Raw genomic sequence first — 21287 nt, forward strand, 5'->3', positions numbered from 1 at the left:
TTGTTCTCTAAATTGATGGCCCAGTTGTCAGCAGGGGTGTAAAATCTTATGGAATTGGTTAACCAATTAAAGGGAAGGGCAGGGAGGGCTCCAGCCAGGCTAGAGCAGCCTCCATGCCCGCTGCTTGGCTGGATTCCCACCCCTTTCCGCCGCAGGCAGGGGCTGCACAAGTCAGGACGCCTCATAGCCAGGACTGCTCTGGCATCCCTGCTGGAGCAGCCCCTGTCCCTGGCAGGCCCCCTATAAATATTCACAGCCTTAGTTTCTAGACCAAGCCTCTATTTGCTGGGCATTAGTAATTGCAGGTGCACCATTTTGCATGCAGATATGACAGCATCCTCTGAAAGATTGCATCCTTGATTATAAAATTGAAAGTAAAGTCTGGACCATTTTTCAGAAACACGTGTATATTTCTCAGTTCATTGACCATTAGCGTAAATACTCACCAGTGATGTGTGACAAGCTGACCTGCAAGTAGTCTAATGCCAGAGAATCTATTACTGCTTGTACATTATGTGCATCATCCTCTTGGCTTCTGGGAGTGGCTATGAGATCTATACAAAAACAAACATTGCATCATACAACAGCCTACTTGAAGGGGACAATACCCTGTGTAGGCCCCAAAAGCGACATAATTTTTTCTACTTTATTTGTAATGAAATTAAATGCAAAGGTTTGTGTAAAGTAGGGGTGGGAAACCCTACTGTCTTTTGTCATAGGAAAACAATTCAATGGTTACTGCATATATGAACAGAATGCACGTATGTATTTGAGTGCAAATAGAGCCACTGGTTACTATTCACAGAATGTATTCAGCTATGATACTTGACTTAGAAGACAGAACTGACTTAAGTAGTATTCATCCCTTATAGCCTATAGTAAAATGGAAATATGTGAGAACAATTTAAATTTGGAGAGCTGAACTAGAGTTTGCTGTTTTGTTTAAGGTCTCTTCTTTTCTATGTGGTACCAGCAATGGTGCTACATGAACCAGTTTTGAAACATAACATTAATTTGAATCAACAAGCTTCAGGGATTGTTTTAAGTTTTTTTTACCTTGAATTTGATTGCCAATTAAAGCAATTAACACTTTCGTAAAAACTAGTCTGGATGCCCCTCAAACATTTGTAGTTCTCACCTCAACCCACCCCGAGTAAACAAAGGTATAAGCACAAAGATTCAGATTCCACTGAGATGAACTGGATCCATCCTCGTTATTTAATAAGAGCTATTATTTTAGACCAGCTGTACACTCTTCAAGGCCTGGTCTACTCACTGCAATGCCTGCAAAAGCCCTGGAGTAGAGATGGCCTAAAACAATACTGCATTGGGTCACATTAATTATGGTTTCTTCACACCCATAGCGGAAATCTTAATTTTTTTCCAGAATTGATGGGGCTACCGAATTAGCACTGATGGTAAATTACCAAGTACAAATGAATTGTGGCTGCATTTGGGAAGTGTTATAAGTGCTATATGCTACAACCAGAGTAGAAAGTAGAACAATGCCAGCAGCTGTATACTAATTTTTTCATTGCTCTAGTTTAAGAAAAGATTGTTATAAACATGAAATTTGGAAGGCGAGAAATAGTTTGTAACATGATCCTAGCCAAATCTTGTAATAAAATTCATGATAGGAGTCTTACATCACAGAAGGTCAGTAGAATAGAATTGAACAAGTTTGCATACATATTTGTTTTTATAATAGACAGCTGTCCTGCAGGTATTTTCCATCTAGCAACTTCATTTCTAAATCCTGGCACTACAGCAATCTTGTCTAGAACAGGATAAGAGGTTTGTTAAAACATGTTTAACATGTTTGAAAGTCCAGGGTAGATAAGGCTTTTAATTATCTTTTGATAGCAAAACATTCTTTATCCATGTTAGCTAAGACATAGAAACGTTACTTGCAACTGGGTTAGTGGTTTGAGTGGAAGGCAAAAGAGGAGCCTGGGGCTGAATTTGAGTTGTCAACCCAAGATACAAGCCAAGTTGCAGTGTTTCCACTGTTATTTTAACTCAACTAACCCAAGTTAACACTTTTTTGCAGTGTAAACTTACCCTAGCACCATATTCAGATGCTCAAGTTTTCTACCAGATTAGCATGGATTAGAGGTTGTATGCCTTATACATACAAGCAGTCCCCGACTTACGCGGATCCGATTTACGTCGGATCCGCACTAACGAACGGGGCTTTTCTCACCCCGGAGCTCGCGGGCGGCGGGACCGCCCAGAGCACAGCGGTCCCGCCACCGCGTCCTCCGGGGCAAGAAAAGCTGCTCCGGGTCTCCCTGCTGTGCCCTGGAGCAAAGCCGCACGGGCAGCGGGGTCCCGCCGCCTGTGCGGCTTTGCTCGGGTCTCCTTGCTGTGCTGGGGGGGACCCCCCAGCACAGCAGGGAGGCAGGAGCAAAGCCACAGAGGCGGCGGGACCTCTGCGCCTCCGCGGCTTTGCTCGGGTCTCCCTGGTCTGCTGGGGGGGAGGGGGCGCAGCTAGTGCGCCCGCCCTCCCCCCCCCAGCAGACCAGGCTTTTGTTGCGGGACGCCTGGGGTAGAGCAGCTGGGGTGCTGCCGGGTTGGTCCTGCGGGGACCTACCCAGCAGTGCCCCAGCTGTTCTGTCCCAGGAGTCCAGATTCAGCCGCTGTTGAAACTGATCAGCGGCTGATTCCAGGAAGCCAGTTCCGACTTACATACAAATTCAACTTAAGGACAAACCTCTAGTCCCTATCTTGTACGTAACCCGGGGACTGCCTGTACTAGACTTTAAAACACAGATAGCATGTGCTAACAGAACACCTTCAAATCCTACTGTAGATTTCACTTGAGTAGTTTAAGCAACATTTAAAGACTACTCAACCTTCTATGCACTACATTTTTCAAACTTGTTTGTTTGAATGTTAAACTACACAGTATATTACCAGAAATACACATGATTAGGGCCCTATCTAATTCATGGTCCATTTTGGTTAATTTCATGGTTATAGCATTTTAAAAATCATAAATCTGATGATTTCAGTTATTTAAATCTGAAATTTCAGTGTTATTGTAGGGGTCCTGATCCAATAAAGGGGCTAGGAAGATCATAATATTGTAGGCAAGGGTTCCAGTACTGCTACCCTTACTTCTAGGTTGTTGCTGGTGGTCTTTAGAGCTTGGCAGCTAGAGAGCAGCCGTTGCCGGCCAGAAGCTCAGCTCTCATGGCAGAGTCACTGCCAATAGCAGCGCAGAAAGATAGCATTGTATGGTATTGCCACTCTAAGTTCTGCGCTGCTGCCTACAGAGCTGATCTCTGTCAGCAGCTGCCACTCTCCAGCTGCTGCGCTCTGCAGACAGCACTGAAGAAGTAAGGGTGGCATGGTACCATATCGCAACCTTTACTTTTGTGCTGCTGCTGGCAGTCCCTTTGCTGCCCCCCATGGGCATTATGCAGTATAACTGTTCCTCCTACCAGACACCACCTTTTTCATTTTATAAGAAAATCGAATTCTACACACATTCCATTATCTTGGCAGAATCAAATCCTTACCGGGGATGTTAAATATCGGTTAATTGGATAGCCGATTAACTTCATTAATTCTCATCTGTTAGTCAACCATTCTATAGTCCCCGGGGTGGGGCCGGCAGCCAGTGTGCTCCGGCCCCACTCCTGGGGAGATCCCTGCAACCCTGTGCTGGTGCCTCTATCAGAGGCAGCAGAGAAGGGTGCCAGGCCGGTTCTGGTCCACAAGGGTAGCCAGTTTAAAAACCAGTTCCTCTCACAGTGCAGCTGCCTGCCACTCCACACTGCTACCTCTAATACAGAGGCAACAGCATGGGATGACAGCAGCTACTGTCTAAGGGGGGCAGGTCTGAGCTCCCAGACCCAGCACGAGCTGGGCTGCCTGCCCACCTGACTTCTAATGCACTTTAAATGCAGAGCTGTAGTGGGGGTAGGTCCTGGACCTGGCTCAAGCCAAGATTGAGCCAGGCTGCTGACCAGCCTGCTAAAAAATTTACTGGCCAGGGGAATGCGTGTAGTGTATAGTATTAACCTATAAGCCTTTACTTATCGATTAATCAACTATACTATTACATCCCTAACCCTTACCTTACTTTAAGTTACGATAAGAAGAAACTTCATACCAAATTTGGTAGTTCTAGGTCTTACCGTTTAGGAGAAGTTCTTGAACAAACAAACTCAGAGACAGAAATTTCTAAAATATATAGTAAGGAAATAACATAAAAGCACACAAAAGACCTGATTTCACAGGGAGAGACCAGATTTCATAATCTGCCGTGTCATTTTCCTGGATGCAAATTTGGTTGGGCCATATGCATAGTGTATTCTACTGGCCTCAGTTTATTTTGTGATTTCACTTTTGAAAATGTTATTGCACTTGAGAGATTAATAAATTCCTCTCCTACTACACTTGTATTTATGTCTGTATTCACACAGACATGAAAGAAAGCCACTATAGATATAAATTATATAGGAGCTCTGTTCCTACCTGGTACTTTTTCTCCCAAGATTGACTCATAAAGACGCACAAATACACTGGCATCACATTCTGAGAGCTTCGTCACATGTAGATTTATATGACATTTCATAAGAAGATCATTGGCAACATCAACCCATTCTATTAAAAAGAGTTAAAACATGTAAATGACTTAGCTAGAAAAGTACAAAACCTTTCAATGTACAGTGTGATGGAGAGAGACTAAGCAAAAGGCTCATGTAACACTTTCGTTAGTAAAAAATGTCTCTTTATACCTACCAAATAATTATGTATTTTTTATTTACTGGTGGGAGCAAAAGACAGGAGAGAAAGACAGCCTTTTGTCCCCCAAATTGTTTTTTGTTATGGAAACTGGTGTGTTCTTTGCTATTTGGGCAGAAAAATAAAGAGGAAAAATTAAGTATAATATGAAATGCACAAATACGCAGGGGACAGGCAAGGCCAGCTTTAATTTAAAGGCAGTCACCTGGGGCAACAAAATATTCATCATGGGAAGAAGGGCAGAAGTTTGTTGGTAGCCTACCAGAGGTCCAGAGAAACAAATTAACTCCCTCCCTTGCCAGCAGTGCTGACACACACACATTTCTCTTTTCTGCCCTACACAAAAGGTTTTTCTGCATAATTTTAAACAGATAAAGTGTATGAAACAGACTATTCAATAAGTGGCAGATAGCTTAGCAAATTGTTGGCAGAGCAGCAAGAGCCTTTTGGTGTCCAGATCTATTTTTTCCAACACAGGCTGAAGGATACCTACATTTGCCTCCCAAAACACTCGCCCTCCTATTTCATTTTCACATTATAAAATTAAAGGATACTTTCTGGTTGTTTAATTGTCCTTAGGCTATGGCCAAATAACTTGTTTCATTTTCAGTATTAACATATTAAATGAGGTCATCTGGGGATTGTTCACCCAAGAGAAAGCCTCAGAGTCTGTAATTAAGTTACAAGACAAGAGAAGGAGAAAACACAGGGCCAATAAGATTGCAGGTACTGGCTCACAAAACAGTACTGAGACAGGAGAGAAAGACAACTACTCATATGTTCATTGTACAAAGCTGCGAGCTTATATGACTGCTCAGGAAAGATTCAAATGCTGCCTCCCTGATAAACAGACTGCCCTCAGCTAAGGTTTTTATTTCTCCTGGTGGTGCACTGAGGCACGTGTGAATGCGCACATACAATTATGCCTCACACGGGTGGAAAAGATTAGAGGGAACACTGCTCCCCACCTAGTCCAGCATGGGGACAAGAACAAGAGGCAGCCTGGCAGGTGTGTGCTGTTCTACTTAACTGTTATAGACAAACATAACTCTGAGGACAAGTCCAGAGGGCTCCCTGCTACAGCAGTCATTCCCCCCACTCCCTGGCCCCACACAGATTTCCGGGATGCATGGCAGCGATCCACCCGAGCTCACGGGTGGGGACTCGATAAGATGGGTGACCACACAGGGCACGAGCCCGGGGTTCAAGGGTGAAGGGTTCAATCCCGCCTCGCTCTCACTCGGTGACCCTAGTCACGTCACTTAACCTGCCTGTGTGCTGCAGCCAGTAGCGCGCAGGGCGGGTGGGGAGCTGGTGCCCAGGGTGAATAGGGCCAGGTAAGTAGCTCGAGTTGGGAGGGAGGCGCCCCATACCGCCCCCGTCTCCCACCAGAACCCCCCTTCCCCCCGCCCGTGGGGCTCCCTTGCACGCCCCCCCACCTCTCTCCTCAGAGCTGCCCATGATGTGTTCACTGGGACGCGATGCCGAAGCTCCCTCAGCGCGCCCAACAACAGCTCCCTTACCCCCGCCCTTCCAGGATATTTAAATATCGCGTCAGCACTTCCCCCGCAACGATTGGTCAAGCCGGAGCCGGAAGAGGCGGGACTTCCTGGCGAGCTGCTTCTTTTTTTTATACTTTATAACTCCGCCACCCCCGTTTTCTACCCGATATCGCAGATGTTTTCACCGTTTCGGGGTCTGATTAAACACCGGCTACGTTTGTCGCTAGGGTTATTTCGCCGCCGCGTCGGCTCCGGTTGCTATAGCAACCGAGAGGGGCGGGGTCTCTTGTACCGCTAAGCAACGCGCGCGAATTAGCGCTCGCGTTTGGGTCATGTGATCCTGGCCAACCCTCCTCCCAGCCCCCAGTCTCCAGGGTTACAGTTGGACTATGACGTAGTCGGATTCTACTTGAGCAAAACCGTGAGGAATGCAGCGTGTGAGCCGCGACCCCACGAGTGATGGCAGGTCTCACGTGGGACCTTCCGCCTTGTGGAGCGCTACCAGGGGATTGAGGGCACCCACAGGAGAGGCCTGTGAAAGCCAGACTAGTCACCACCCCATCTCTGACAGACAGTTATAGGGCACTGGTGAGACCCCAGAATGGGTCACGACCCTATTTTAATGGGGTTGGCAATGCTGGCTTAGATTTGTGAGTCATGAGGCCAAAACTGAAGCCTGAGCCCCACTCGCGGTAGGGCTCAGGTTTTAGATCCTCTGCTTGGGGCTAAAGTCCTCAGGCTTTGGCTCCCTCTTCCCCACCAAGCAGTGGTTCCTTCTTGGGGTTGGTGCAGTAGTTTTTGTTAGAAGGGGTGGGGTTGCAGTGTAATACAGTTTGAAAACTCCTGCTATAGGATCTCACACACACACAATGGACAGCACTAGGGGAAAACCTGGCATGCACAGGTAGAGTTGACACCCTTCCAGGATTGGCCAGGAATTAAAGATTATGTCGTGATTAAATCTCCAGAAATAAGGTTAAACAAAATTGGCTACCTTATAGCAAACCCAATGAGAACAACAACGGTGTCCCAAGGAACTCTTCTTTCTTTGCCCTGGGAGTGATGTGCATTTCCCTGCACCCAGTGTCCTAGGCAGGGTTGCCAACTCTGAGGTACAAAAAAATTGGAATGTTCAGGATGATCTTGAGTTCATAAAACTAGACAGCTGGCAAAGTGTACTGAGCACCCTTACAACAGATTTCCCATTATAGATATCTCGAATCAGGGATGCTCCTGTAAAAACAAGGACAAGTGGCAACCTGATTCCTACTGCCCACAGAGAACAGTCTAGGAAGGACAGTGTGGGTATGCCCTCACAGGAAGCCTCCCAGAGAAAGTAATAGGGTCATATCAGAGGGTGGAGCACCCACAACTCCTGACAGTAACAGTGATGCATAGGATTTCCAACTCTCCCAGAATTGATGGACTGAACACCATTTGCGGCAATGGCATCTGGTCCGAAATGGCATTCTGTTGGGAAAGCTTGACACCCTAGTGATGCAGGGTATCATTACATACACAGAGCAACGTAAGTGTTCCAGGACCTATGGAAAGAGAGGCAGGGGTCCCCTTGATCCTGGTTTGAGTGGAACCATTAGTCTGAGAAATGTTCACTAATGGGTAGCACAAAAATTCTTACTCCTTTCAATGGCTCTAGCTCAAAAAACCCCCCACAAACCCTAAATCCTATAATAAACATCACTTCTGCATCTCACTCTTTTTGTTTCTTCCCCTTATCTATGTTCATTGTCTATCTTCACTTTAAATTCATTGAAGCAGCAGCTATGTGTTATGTTTAAAGCATCAATAATCGTATTACAAGTCAATAATGCATAATGATAGTGAAAAGTCTTGTATGTTGACTCAGAATAACATAATGAATGATAGAAAGGCATAACAAACAGTTCTACAGACTGCTAACTAAAGACATACACTGTACATCTAATCACTCTGAAATAGAGTATTATGCAAGATTACTGGATGTAGACTTTCAAGGCCAAATTCAGGTGTCGAGAAGGCTTGTCCCAGTAGATATGAAGTACTGGGGGAGGAGACAGCACAAAATGAGAGAGCTCTGGTCAAGTTTGTCCTAGGAAATGCTGGGAGGAATTTGTCAATAAAGGATTTAGTTTAAGCTGCTTTTCTTGAACATAGAGGATTGGGATTAAAGGGAAATGAGGCTTCAGGAGTGCTTGGGAAGATAAGAAAGCACAGGAAAGTTTTTGATCTTGAAAGACTTGTTCTAGAGTGTAGGAATGTTGGGGACTCTTATCACCCCAATGCAGGAGAAAACTTTGAAAGATGTTGCCTGCTTATGTTTACTCCCCTTTACTGCTGTCACTGAAGTTTCCAGCTTTCCTTAGCTGCAATAGATATCCAGTGGCCTAAACACATTTGCTTATCCATGAAACAGTGGCTAAAAGTTTTCAAAATTCTATATTGCATCAATCCATGTTACCCCAGAATCTGGAGTGCCCTGTTCATTAATATCCCAAACACATGTAATGTATGGTACCTGAAGAAGGCTGAAGACAAAAGCATTTGGGATCTTAATTACTAGTCTGAGAGCAGTGAATTACAGTGACATACAAACCAGAAAGTCAATTATATTGACTCTAGTACCAAATCTGGGTTTCAATATAAGCAGAGACCTCCATAAAGCCATGACTTAATTGATAAATGAACATATCATGCCACTTGGTATAAAAAAGGAAGGAGCAAAGGAAAAATCAAATAGCTTTGCATATTCAAAATATAGCATCTAAGGCTTCTTTGTAAACTCCTTGGGAAAATAACCATCTTTTTATTCTTTATACAGCAGCTACCACAATGAAGTCCTGATTCATAGCTAGATGCTATGGGCGTCCAGTCAGAAAACAGAATGTGAGGAATGATTAGGAAAGAGAGAGATAATAAATAAGAAAATGTAATACCTCTATATAAATCCAGGGTATGCACACATCTTCAATAGTGTGTGCCAATCTGGTCATTCCATCTCAAAAAATATATTAGACTTGGGAAAGACACAACAGAGAAGGGCAACAAATATGATTAGGGGTATGGAACAGCTTCCGTATGGGGAAAGATTAAAAAGACTAGGACTTTTCAGCTTGAAAGAGATTTAACATCGGGAAGATGATATAGGCCTATAAAATCTTGACAGATGTAGAGAAAGAGAATAAGGAAATGTTGTTTGCTCTTTCACAGAACAGAAGACAGCGCTGTCCTGTGCTATGGACAGTTGAGGAGCAACCATCCCAGGATCTGCGCTTTTGGGGTCAGTGTGGGGCCCAGGGCAGTCCAGGGAATTATCAGGGGGCCTGGTGCTGGCAGCAGAGATTGGGGCCACCCCTGCTGGAAGCAGGAAGCAGTGACACATTTGGGAGCTAGCAGAGCAGAATAGGCAGGAGCCAGGTACTTCTACTTCCTGCTACAGCCAGTGAGTGCTGGGATGGGCCCAACTCCTGCTGCCAGCTCCAGACTTACCACTAATTTAAAAATATCCCATTGTTAGTTTAGTATGGGAGCATCTCCACTGTTCCTAGCAGCAATGGAAGCTCTAGGGAAAACTGGGCATCAGCAGGTGCTAAAGCAATGAAGGAAGAATTTCTGAAAATAGTGCAGATGCAATATGTAGTGAAACATGAGGTAATGTAATGGTAAATGGGTAATATGAAATACTATATGCTGAGTGGGCAACTGATTGCAAGACCAGACTAAGAGTAGTTTCTGTGGGCATATCTAGTGGGGTTCTACAGTGTCAGTCAGGGGTCCAGTGCTTTTAGTGATCTGAATTAATGACTTGGATAATAGAGAATATGCTTATACAATTTGCAAATGACACTAAGCTGGGAGAAGTTGCAAGCACTTTAGAGGATACGATTTCCAAATTCCCTTTACAAATTGGAAAATTGATCTGAAATCAAGATGAAATTCAATAAAAACATTGCAAATATTTCACTTAGGAAGGAAAAATTAAATGCACAACTACAAAATAGGAACTGACTGTCTAGTTAGTAGTACTGCTGAAAAGGATCTGGGGTTCTCATGATCACAAATTGAACATTTTAACAAGGTGATGTAGTTAGAAAAAAGCTAATATAAATCTGCAATTTGTATTAAAATAGTGTTGCAGCTAACACTATAGTTAATTGTCTTGTTTTACTTCACAATGGTGGTGCATCAGCTGGAGTAGTGTGCCTAAATCTGAGTACTAAACTTTTGGAAAGATGTAGGTAAATTGGAGAAAGGCCAGAGAAGATCAATAAAAATTATACAAAGATTTAAAAAAAACTGTGAGGGAAAGTTTTAAAACCTGGGCATATTATTCCCGAGAAAAAAACTGACAGAGAAACCTGATACAGGCTTGAAATATGTTAAAGGGCTCTTAGAAAGAGGACCATGAACAATTGTTCTCCATAGACACAGTAATGGACTTGGTCTGCAGCAAGATACAGGAAAATATTCCAAATAGCAGTTAAGCAGTGGAACAGGCTTCCCCGGGGGCTGTCACTGTTAAAGTCTTTCAAGAACAAGCTGGACAAACACCTGTCAGGGATGATCTGGGTTTATCCTGCCTCTCTGAAGGTTTGTGGACCTAATGACCTTTCAAGGTCCCCTTCAGCCCCAGTCCTAGGATTCTACATAAAACAAAGCTCCTGACTCCCAACGATGATGAACCACCTGCTGAGTCACATTTACTGGGGGGTGTGTGTGTGTGTGTGTGGGGAACAGCCATGTCAGAACCTGGGGCTGTTGGGGGCAATGCCCTTTTGATGAGAGTGGGCTGGTTCCCCTATATAGCCTCGGGGCAGAGAGAGGGACTGTGCAGCGCCCCAGCTGGTTAATGCCCCCCTCCCGCTCCTCTTCCATCATAAAGGGGCTACAAAGGACACAGTAGGCCTCTGATGACAACAACGGAGCATGAGGGGGAGGGGATGACACCACTAGGAATGCGCAGGCGCGGGCGGCTCGCGCTCTGAGAAGCGTGGGCGCGAAAGGCTGAAGTTAGGGGGAGGGGAGGACGCCGCTCGAGGGCTTTGGGCACGCGCCTGGAAAACGGAAAGGGGGCGGGGATGCCGGGCAGTGACTGTAGCGCGAGCCACGCCCGAAGTGGAAAGGGGAACTTCCGCCTGCGAGGGTAAAAACCGGCCGGCGAAGCAAAAGAGAAGTCGAGAACCTAGCGCTCGCGGCCACGCCCACAGGAGGGGGAGGGGAATACGGCTGCTTCGATCTCTGACGCAGGACAGAGGGAAGGGTTCTGAGTTCGCGTCACGACCCGGTTCCCAGCATTCCCTGGGGCGCCGGCTATATAACCGGCGTTCGGGCGCCTCGACGCTCCCCATTCATTAGAGTCGCCTGCAGTCCCTGACCTTCCCGTACCTTCTGCCTCTCGCTTCAGTGCTCGGGCTCGTCTCATCCGCCGCCGCCATTGCTATGCCTGGATACGACATGGACAGAGGGTGAGTCTGGGGCCCCGGCCGGCGCTTGCCGCCGTGTTTCCTCCGAACGGCTCTACCGGCCGTTGAACCATGTAAAATGGCGGCGGGGATGGGCGCCCTCTCCATCGATCCGCGAATGGCGGGAGGGGCCGCTGACTGCGGCGATGGGGGGCGATGGCATCGGATCCCAGCAGTCGGGGGCACCTGGGGGGGGGGGAGAGTGGTAGGCGAGCCCGGGGGCTGGTGACCGAATGCCGGTGAAGTACAAACTCGGCTGAGCAATCTGCCCTCGACGGTTGGGGATCGTCGGCTCCGGGTTGTGGGGGGGGGGGGGGGGGGGGTCGGGAACGCGCCCCTCCCCCCGCCGCAGCTCGGGCTCCAGGTCTCCCGGTTTGGTGGCTCGGGCAGTCGGAACCGTGTTTGGCGGTTTAACGGGTCGTGCACGCGCCCCTCCGGTGACCGAAACTGCCCCCTTCCCGCTCCGGAACCGCCCTGGGCAGATGGCGTCTGGGGCTAAAGCCGGCCGGCTCTTGCTTTGTGTTGTGTAAGCGGATGTGAATGGCCGGCCCCGCCATGCGGTGACTGAGGGGAAATCAAAATGCCGGCTGCTGCCTTTGTTCCTCCCCCTCCCCGCCCAGCCTCTAAAATGGCAGCGGCTGGAAAATGTGGCGTAGACAGAAATGAGAAACAAAGGAAACCGCGGCTGCCGCTCCGCCATGTTCTCCGCGGGGGCGGGGGCACTTCGCCGCCTAGCCCGGGTGGATGGGGACGGGGCCTGGAGGGGCGAATAACCCTTCACGGTGCCCGTTGGCCCAGTTGTGAGATGGGGGGTGCGTACTTGGCGGCTGAACGGGATTTGGGGGCGCTGGTGATTTTATCGTTTTCCGTCGAAGAGACTCCGATGCGCTTTTTATTTGGGACCCAGCGTCTTGCGGCCGGTTTTGTTTCCTTACCCGAATTTGTTGTGCTTGTTTAAATTAAAAAGCATCCCATAGGCACCCACTTACGAGAATGTTTCTAGATTTCATAACGCCCCACCCACGGGCATACACTGGCTTTCTTCAATCTCTGACGCACACTGGGAGTGTCACTTCTGTTACCAAGGCGTTAGGGCTAGCCTTGTTTTTGTTTCCAGCGATTCATTTTAAATGCTTTAGAAAATTAGGTGCTCCTTTATTTGGGGTGTTAGGTACTTGGTGACTAATCCTAATCTGCTGCTTGTGGCTTTTATTATACTTTGGAAGTGAAAACGGGCAGCTAAATGCTTTCTCCAAATATTGATGAACACAAATTAGGAATTAGCTATATTGAGTATTTTAGCATTGATCTTACTATGGAAGTGAGTTAACTGTCACATAAGAGACTGGTACATTTTGCAAACATTTTCATGGCTAATAATTTTTTAGGTTTGGTGGCCCTCGATTTGGAGGAAGCAGAGGCGGACCATTATCTGGAAAGAAATTTGGAAACCCTGGAGAAAAACTTACAAAAAAGAAATGGAACCTAGATGAACTGCCCAAATTTGAGAAGAATTTTTATCAAGAGCATCCTGATGTAGTCAGACGCACTGTGGTATGTACCATGGCTGTTTGCTTTATTAAAATTGTTTATCCGTGCAGGAATTGACCCTTAATGTGTTTTTTACTTGACGACTTATTATGTGGGATATGAATCAGTAAGTTTAGAGAAATTATTACACTTCATTTGAATACAACTGATTTCAGTCAATTGCAATTTTGCTCTAGATAAAGCTTAAATAATGCTAATGTAATTATGTTTTGCAGCAAGAGGTTGAACAGTACAGAGCAAGCAAAGAAATCACAGTGAAGGGCCATACCTGTCCAAAACCGCTTATAAATTTCTATGAAGCTAACTTTCCTGGTGAGTACAGATACCTGTATATCCAGGGGTTCACTCAGACATCATGAATGCAAGCTTCTAATTCATTGGTTCTCTTTTGCAGCAAATGTTATGGAAGTAATTCAGGGACAGAATTTCACTGAACCAACTGCTATTCAGGCACAAGGATGGCCTGTTGCTTTGAGTGGACTGGATATGGTTGGAGTAGCACAGACTGGATCTGGGAAAACCTTGTCCGTAAGTTGTAACTTTACAATGTTCAGGTTATGTAACTGCATTTCCATGTTCAAAGTGTTACTAATACATAAAACTGCAAATCTAGTTGCATTTCCTAGTGTTTTAGATATATGTATGTATAACATGAGTTTTTGCTTTCACACAGTACTTGTTGCCTGCTATAGTGCATATAAATCATCAGCCATTCCTGGAGCGAGGAGATGGACCTATTGTGAGTATAAGAATATGAAGCTCTTTTCTTTTAGAGGAATCTGGCTTTCTTAAATGCAAATTGTTGGGGTTGGAGTATGTGGATTGAGTAGAAAAGCTAGGCACTTGAATGCTGCATCATTATAAACCTTGCAAGTAGTCAGTTTCATGTTTTAGCTAGTCCATCAGGCTTAGGTGCATTGTGTATAGACTGTCTTCTAAGACTGAAGAATTCAAAGTGTGCTTCCCAAAATTGGATTAGCTTGAGGGCATAACCCCCCGTGTCAAAAGATGGCTGGTTTTGAGGGTACTTGTTGAAGGGTATCTTGGCAGTGAAACCTAAAGAAGCCTATTACACTTTTTAAAGTGTTACCGGAAGACAATCTTTTCCACTTCTAAAAGATTTTTGGTAATCTTTTAGAATTTACGTTTGCCTACATAAAACTTTGACTCTTGTAGCTAGCTTTTCTCTAAATAGATTTGGCAAAAATTGAAAGATTTTGTGCTTGTTTACCCTGCTGGTGTACTAATTTGATATTTACAATGTTTATAGTGTCTGGTGCTGGCACCAACTCGAGAACTGGCTCAACAAGTGCAGCAAGTGGCAGCTGAATATAGCAGAGCTTGTCGTTTGAAGTCTACTTGTATTTATGGAGGTGCTCCAAAGGGACCACAAATTCGTGATTTAGAAAGAGGTAAGAATCTGTTAACGTATGGACATAGGCAATATGGAAACTTTTTTGTCGGTTATGCTAAGCTCTGTGCTTCGTTTAAGGTGTGGAAATCTGTATTGCAACACCTGGAAGACTCATAGACTTCTTAGAAGCTGGAAAGACCAATCTCAGGAGATGTACTTACCTTGTACTTGATGAAGCTGACAGAATGCTTGACATGGGATTTGAACCTCAGATCAGAAAAATTGTAGATCAGATAAGGGTAAGTTAAAAGGAGTCATGTTCTGATCTTTACTGAATCAAAAGTAATCTACTTTAACATATGTAGGCACCTTGCTTTCTATTTATCATAATTTTTGTAATCAAACTTTTGAATTCAATCCCCATCAGTTATATTAACTAAATTGGACTGGATCTAACCTGTCCACTGCATAGCTGGGTGCAACATTTGCTACATTGCTGAACTATGCAGTTCTACTGGGATGACTCAAATTAATAAACAGTCTTAATGTATCTTCAGCCTGACAGGCAGACTCTAATGTGGAGTGCAACATGGCCCAAAGAAGTTAGACAGCTTGCCGAAGACTTCTTGAAAGAATACGTACACATCAACATTGGGGCATTGGAACTAAGTGCAAATCACAACATTCTTCAAATTGTGGATGTATGTCATGATGTAGAGAAAGATGACAAGTAAGTAGTCACTGAATTTGTGCTTCCCAAGGCAGTTGGGGAGTGTAAAACTAATTCTCAAAGTCAGATGTCTTCATGGGATCTACTGAATTAATAGAATTAGCAAATTTTCAGTGTGGTTTTCCTTTGATTTTTATTTCACTTATGATGAAGTTTACCATAATTTAAACAACTTAGTGTGGGGCTTAGAAGTTGGTTTTATTTGGAGTCAAATTGTGACTTTTAATAGCACTAATAGAAACAATATGCTAGTTTTAGGAATCTCCTAGTTGTGCTTTTTGATTAACTAATTTTTCTTGCAAAGGCTTATTCGGTTGATGGAAGAAATTATGAGCGAGAAAGAAAACAAAACTATTGTGTTTGTGGAAACCAAAAGACGATGTGATGATCTTACCAGAAAAATGAGAAGAGATGGGTATGTTTCCTCTAACTTTAGAATGTTTAGCTTATTTAGATTTCACTGTGCAGCTTAGCTATACGCCAAGCTAAGCTTCTGTCAGTTCACTGATCCAAATAACTTGCCCTCCAGCAAGATCTATTTTTAATTGATGCAGTATAAATTCATTAAATGTTTTTCAGTTCCATTTTAAGAGCTTGAAACTGCTCCACTTAAAAAGCAGAAGTATATAAACAGATTGGAACCATACATATTTGCAGAGTTCCTGAATTTGTTCTGTGTAGGTATAAAATTGATAATCACTCAATGTAAATGCGCTTTCAGGTGGCCAGCAATGGGTATCCACGGTGACAAAAGTCAGCAGGAGCGAGACTGGGTTCTAAATGGTAAGTGTGATTCAAGCTTGTTCTTGGCACTCTTCAGATTTTTTTTCTCAAATATAAGCTAATCCAGTTGTTCTGTTACAGAATTTAAACATGGAAAAGCTCCTATCCTGATTGCCACAGATGTTGCATCCAGAGGTCTAGGTTAGTACAACTCCTGTAATGTCAGTTGCCAGAACATTTAAAGAAAGTTCATTGCTTTCTTTAACCTCTGCATTTTTCTAAGTTTTTTTCACATAAAGGTGCAGTCTTTGTGGCAAGGCCTAGGCATGACAATCGGAGGACTCGAGGGGGATGGAGGACTAGTGGAAATGATCGGCTGGCTGCTTCCAGTCGAATAGAGAGGTGAAAGCTGAGAGCATTGTGTGCCAGTAATCTTCAAAAGGCAAAGACCATCTCTTAAACTACTACCCCATAAACTGTTCTCTCATGAAACGGCAGTTTTCATTCACAGTTCACGTTGCCCTGGTATATTTTTCTGTCCCATGCTTTGCATGATTTGCCATGGTGCAGTGCTGTAGCTCTGTGCATACTGTTCACTGTGATCTGTGGGTCTTTGAATTTCAGTGACTTTGCTGAAATGTCGAAGAAAATAATTATATGAACTTCATTGTTCAATGAAATTAAATTCAACCTTGAAATGGAGAGAGCAGCATTAAAATGTACTAAGCCTTGTACAAATTGGTGAGTACTGGCACATGAGATCTGAGAAAAAGTCCACCTCTCACTTTAACAAGTGGGGCGGGAAAGCAATGGCTTCTCCTTTTGAAAGTCAAAGTTCCTCCTTCACCTATACACCAGTCGTCATGTCGAGACCTGCCAGAGAGAGACACATTCTCAAGTGAACCCTGGCTTCTTGGAAGCGCTTGCCTAGACGAGACACAGTGCATAAAAACAACTTGGTGACTTTGGGGGACAGGTATGTTTTTCTTGCAGCTGCGGTTGAAAGGTCTTGGCAAGACAAGCAGTGTGGCCCATTTTTTTTTGAGCTTCTGATGAGTGTGTATGTGAAGGACCTTGTGTGTTTTTACTCTAAGGTCCTCAAATGAGCACATGAAGAGGCTGCTGTGAGATTTAGTGGCCCTACTGCAAGAAGCATTCAGAAGTCACTTGATGATTGTAAGGGAACTCTTGAGTTGGGAATGACAAGCAAATGCATTCTCCTTTATGGTAAGGTTTTTAGATCACTGGGTGGGTGTGATGAGATTGGTACAGATGGAGTGTACATACTCTTTTTCTCTTCCACAATATTCAAGCAAAATGGATAATTCTAACAACATTCTTTGCAGCCATTAGCTTCTTACAAATATAGTTGTCTAACGTTTATTTTTGATTTGGCTGTTGTGGTGTGCAAAATCTTGTACATTGCCTTTTGCTGCACTGCAACACTTTACAGATGTGGAAGATGTGAAATTTGTCATCAATTATGACTACCCTAACTCCTCAGAGGACTATATCCACCGAATTGGACGAACTGCCCGTAGTACCAAAACAGGCACAGCCTACACATTCTTTACTCCTAACAATATAAAGCAAGTAAGCGACCTCATCTCTGTGCTTCGGGAGGCTAATCAAGCTATCAACCCCAAATTGCTTCAGTTGATTGAAGACAGAGGTTCAGGTAAATACTCAATTTACACACTTTGTCAATGCATTTTTTTTGTAGCCTGTTAGGACTTCAGACAAGTATTTTCAACTTCAGTGTTTCAAGGCCCTCTACTGGAGAGGGGTACTAACATTTTACTTCAGGAGTGATTTAAGATTTGTCATCTTGCCAGTTAAACAGATTTTTACATTTGTTACTAAATGTATTGAATCAATGTCAGTTGTGCAGAAAAAGTAATTTAATTATGGCTTGTGGACATTAGGGATGTGACTTTAGTAGAACAGTTAACCAATGAGTCTGGGCCCATTTAGTTATACAAAGAGCCCCCCTCTCCTCCTCTTTTTGTATCATGCAGCGGGCTGGGGGATGCTGGGACTGGTGTGTATGGGGAGCTGTCTCAAAAGTGTGGGGGAAGAGAGTAGGCAGCCTCCCCTTTGACATGCACAGGATGAGGGGAGAATGGGGGCCATCTTAAAATCCAGTTCTCACCTATCCTGTGTGTGAATATCTTTACTGAAATTTTCAGTGGATACACAGTTTTACATCCTTAGTGGACAGATATAAAATACTGTAGTTATCTGTAATAAATTGCTGTCACTTTGAAAGCAATAGCAAAGATTGGTAACAGAATATACTCTTACATAAAATCACTTGCTTTGGTACCAATCTGCTATTACACTGGGGTGGAAAAATGTTCGTCCAATATCAGGTTCCCTTTATTCCCATCCTGCATTTCACCTCCAGTCTTTTGTGCAACCTCACTTTTTGCTTTTTAGGACTCTAATGCTTCTCTAATCAGTCCATTTAAGTGCTTATTGGCTATGTAGAGGTGATGGATCAGATGTAGACCAAGACCCTCCTTCAGAGTTAGGCAGTCTGCACTATTTTCCATAACTGTTTCAATATTAAATAGGGATGTAAAATCTTGTTCAATCATTAACAGATTAAACATCAATGTTTAACCAATTAAAGGGTGGGTGGATTTGCAGTAATTGGACTGGAGTGGCCTCCTGCTGCAGATGGGCCACTGTGGCCTGGCTGGAGTCCCCCATGTTTGCAGCAGGCTCTGCATTACTTACACTGCCTACACTGTGTGGTAATGGGGGCGGAGGAGCTGCTACAGCACCCACTGGTTAACCAGAACCAGTAAGTCTCACCCATTAAGGGTGATACTGGTTGACTATTCATGTGAAGAGTTTAATATTAGGAATGTGAAAGTTGTGCACAGAATTTGGGTGCCTTGAAATGCAGGCAGGTACTTGACGTGCCTGAATTACATGGATATTGATGCTTGACTGTCACTCACCTGGATTTTTTTTCTTCACAGGTCGTTCCCGAGGTGATCGACGTGACAGATATTCTGCGGGCAAAAGGGGTGGATTTGGTTTCAGAGAGAGAGAGAACTTTGAGAGAACTTACGGTGCAGTAGGAAAGAGAGAGTTCGGAGCAAAAGCCCAAAATGGTGGCTACAGTGCACAAACCTACAGTAATGGAACTCCATTTGGAACTAGCTTTGTATCTGCTGGCATGCAAACTAGCTTCAGAGCTACTGCTAACCCTGCAGGAGCTTATCAGAATGGTTATGATCAACAGTATGCAAGTAACATTGCAACTATGCACAATGGTATGAACCAACAGCAGTATGCGTATCCTGCCACTGGTGCTGCTCCTATGATAGGTTACCCAATGCCAGCTGGTTATACTCAATAACTTAGAAGTATATTTAAATGTCTGTTTTTCATAATTGCTCTTTATATTGTGTGTTATCAAGACAGGATAGTTATTTAAGAAACTTACGGAAAATGCAGAAGTGACTACAGTGCAGCAGTAAATTATGGTGCACTTTTTCGCTATTTAAGTTGAATATTTCTCTACATTCCTGAAACAATTTTTAGTTTTTTGTACTAGAAAATGCAGGCAGTGTTTTCACCAAGTAAATGTACAGTGATTTGAAATACAGTAAGAGGGCAGTGCATGGCCTTCCAATAAAGATATTTGAAGACTGAATTTTCTGTGATGTGGAAATTTACTTAAGTACATGAACCTACATCGGTGAAACAAGCGATAAATCTTAAATCCTAGAAAGGCTTTTTTTTCTACACCTTCATTTATCCTCACATAACAGTCTTTGTTATATTGCTAGAGAACCAGCCTAATGCATTCTAATGCTGTGGCTTCGTTTTACTGGTTAGTAACATTGAAACGCCTTTGGGGAACATTAGCTGAACTTTACTGGCAGAACTGGCATCAGATCCAAAATTGAAAGTAGTTTTAGGCATGTTTGACTAGAGTAGATTTAATCTGAAAATACATTAGGTGAAGGCAAAGAATAATATGTAGTCTTCTACAGATGCTTTTGACAGCATCTCAGAGCAAGCGCGCCTAAAACTGATCACATCAGCTGTGAATTAACTTTGGTGCCTCAAGCCAAGTACACACTCATATAATTTTCTAAAGGGCAAGAGTACTGTGTAATTGTACAGCAGGTTCTTTTAATGGTGGTGCATTGAAACTTATTGGATGTTTTGTCACTAATAGATGTGACACAAATTCCCCTTGAAACTTGGGAATCCAAGATCTAGTGATAAAACCTTGTCATTACAATAATAACTCTTGGTATACAAATAGCACTGAAATCTAGGCAACTGAACCAGGAGGAATGACAAGTCTTTGGTTAACACTCAGCATGTACATAGAAAATTGTTAAGATCTAACTCAAAAGGTTTGCAAGCCCTTGGTTTCCAGATTGCTTTTTGGGTGCAAGGAAAAACCTTCATGTGAGGCATCTTTCACCAGGCATTATAGATGAGCCCTGAATTGCAAATTCTGTTCTGAAATCATCCAGCCTCCCAATGTTCGACAGGTTGTAGTCTTTCATATTATAGACAGAATGCAATAGCATGGTTGATTCTGTATAAACCAGGGTATTTTGCTAAATGCTAATATTTGTGTTCCTATGGTGGTACAGGGCCTAGGACTTGAAGACTGTGTCAATTCCTGCCCTCATGACACTGTCATGCTCCACAGAAGTAGGGCAGAATATAAAGAACTGAAACAATACTGGGTCGGGATAGATAGCCTAAGCCCACAAACTGACTTCTCAAGGTATGCAAATGTACCATTTAAGACCTGAGAGGATAGCATTTTGCTGCTGGATTGTTCAAAGGATGCTCAATGCTAGGGGAGCTACTGCAAAAAAAAAGTCAATTTTGAGAGTTGTGTACATTTGATTGGTAATAGGGTATACAATGTTGGTCAAATATATTACCTCAGTGTTTAATGTCCTGGATCTGACAATGACTACACTGCCAAATGGAGTGTAGGCATTTCCTAATCACTGATCAAAACAAAGCTATTTATCTGGGTTACATATTTATGGTTTTAACCCAAATACCTCAAACAAAGCTGCTTGAAGTTGTCAACTTTTTTGGATATTTACAAAGGTGTAAAGTATTCACACAGCATTTCTCTTCAGCTTTTGGGGCCAGATTCCTTGGGGGCAGGGAACAGCAGCACCTACACTAGTAATAGAAAGCAAGACCCTACCACC

The 21287-nt window shown here is 43.8% G+C and overlaps 2 protein-coding genes across 7 annotated transcripts in view; one reads left to right on the forward strand and one right to left on the reverse strand.

The window, feature by feature from the left end:
• The window catches only part of CEP95 (centrosomal protein 95), a 39691-nt gene extending 33128 nt beyond the window's left edge, over positions 1-6563 (reverse strand). For 3 of the 6 annotated variants that reach the window (XM_075903914.2, XM_075903913.2, XM_075903918.2), the window contains exons 1-3: positions 6195-6291; positions 4486-4614; positions 447-554 (exon numbers count right to left, since the gene is read on the reverse strand). In XM_075903914.2, coding sequence (XP_075760029.2) covers positions 447-554; positions 4486-4614; positions 6195-6216 — 259 coding nt within the window. In that variant the 5' untranslated portion in view covers positions 6217-6291. Of the gene's footprint in view, positions 1-446; positions 555-4485; positions 4615-5785; positions 6036-6194; positions 6417-6442 lie in introns of those variants that run through there. The other 3 variants (XM_075903917.2, XM_075903916.2, XM_075903915.2) reach the window with 3 other exon arrangements.
• A 4967-nt stretch (positions 6564-11530) lies between these two features.
• Positions 11531-19744, forward strand: DDX5 (DEAD-box helicase 5). Its single transcript, XM_006110598.4, has 13 exons — positions 11531-11719; positions 13105-13270; positions 13483-13579; positions 13662-13795; positions 13941-14006; positions 14538-14679; positions 14760-14920; positions 15179-15351; positions 15656-15766; positions 16073-16134; positions 16216-16275; positions 17528-17752; positions 19065-19744. The coding sequence occupies exons 1-13, from the start codon at positions 11694-11696 to the stop codon at positions 19445-19447; spliced, it is 1806 nt and encodes a 601-aa protein (XP_006110660.1). The 5' UTR covers positions 11531-11693; the 3' UTR covers positions 19448-19744.
• Positions 19745-21287: the final 1543 nt, after the last annotated feature.

The sequence above is a fragment of the Pelodiscus sinensis genome, chromosome 20, assembly GCF_052426305.1.
Source record: "Pelodiscus sinensis isolate ZL-2025 chromosome 20, ASM5242630v1, whole genome shotgun sequence".
Lineage (NCBI taxonomy): Eukaryota > Metazoa > Chordata > Testudines > Trionychidae > Pelodiscus > Pelodiscus sinensis.

Bases quoted from the DNA above. Each gene is read 5' to 3' on its own strand.
- DDX5 (XM_006110598.4), top strand. From the start codon at position 11,694: ATGCCTGGATACGACATGGACAGAGG. The intron at 13,580-13,661 runs GTGAGTACAGAT...TCTCTTTTGCAG, and splicing joins CTATGAAGCTAACTTTCCTG to CAAATGTTATGGAAGTAATT. The intron at 14,921-15,178 runs GTAAGTTAAAAG...ATGTATCTTCAG, and splicing joins AAATTGTAGATCAGATAAGG to CCTGACAGGCAGACTCTAAT.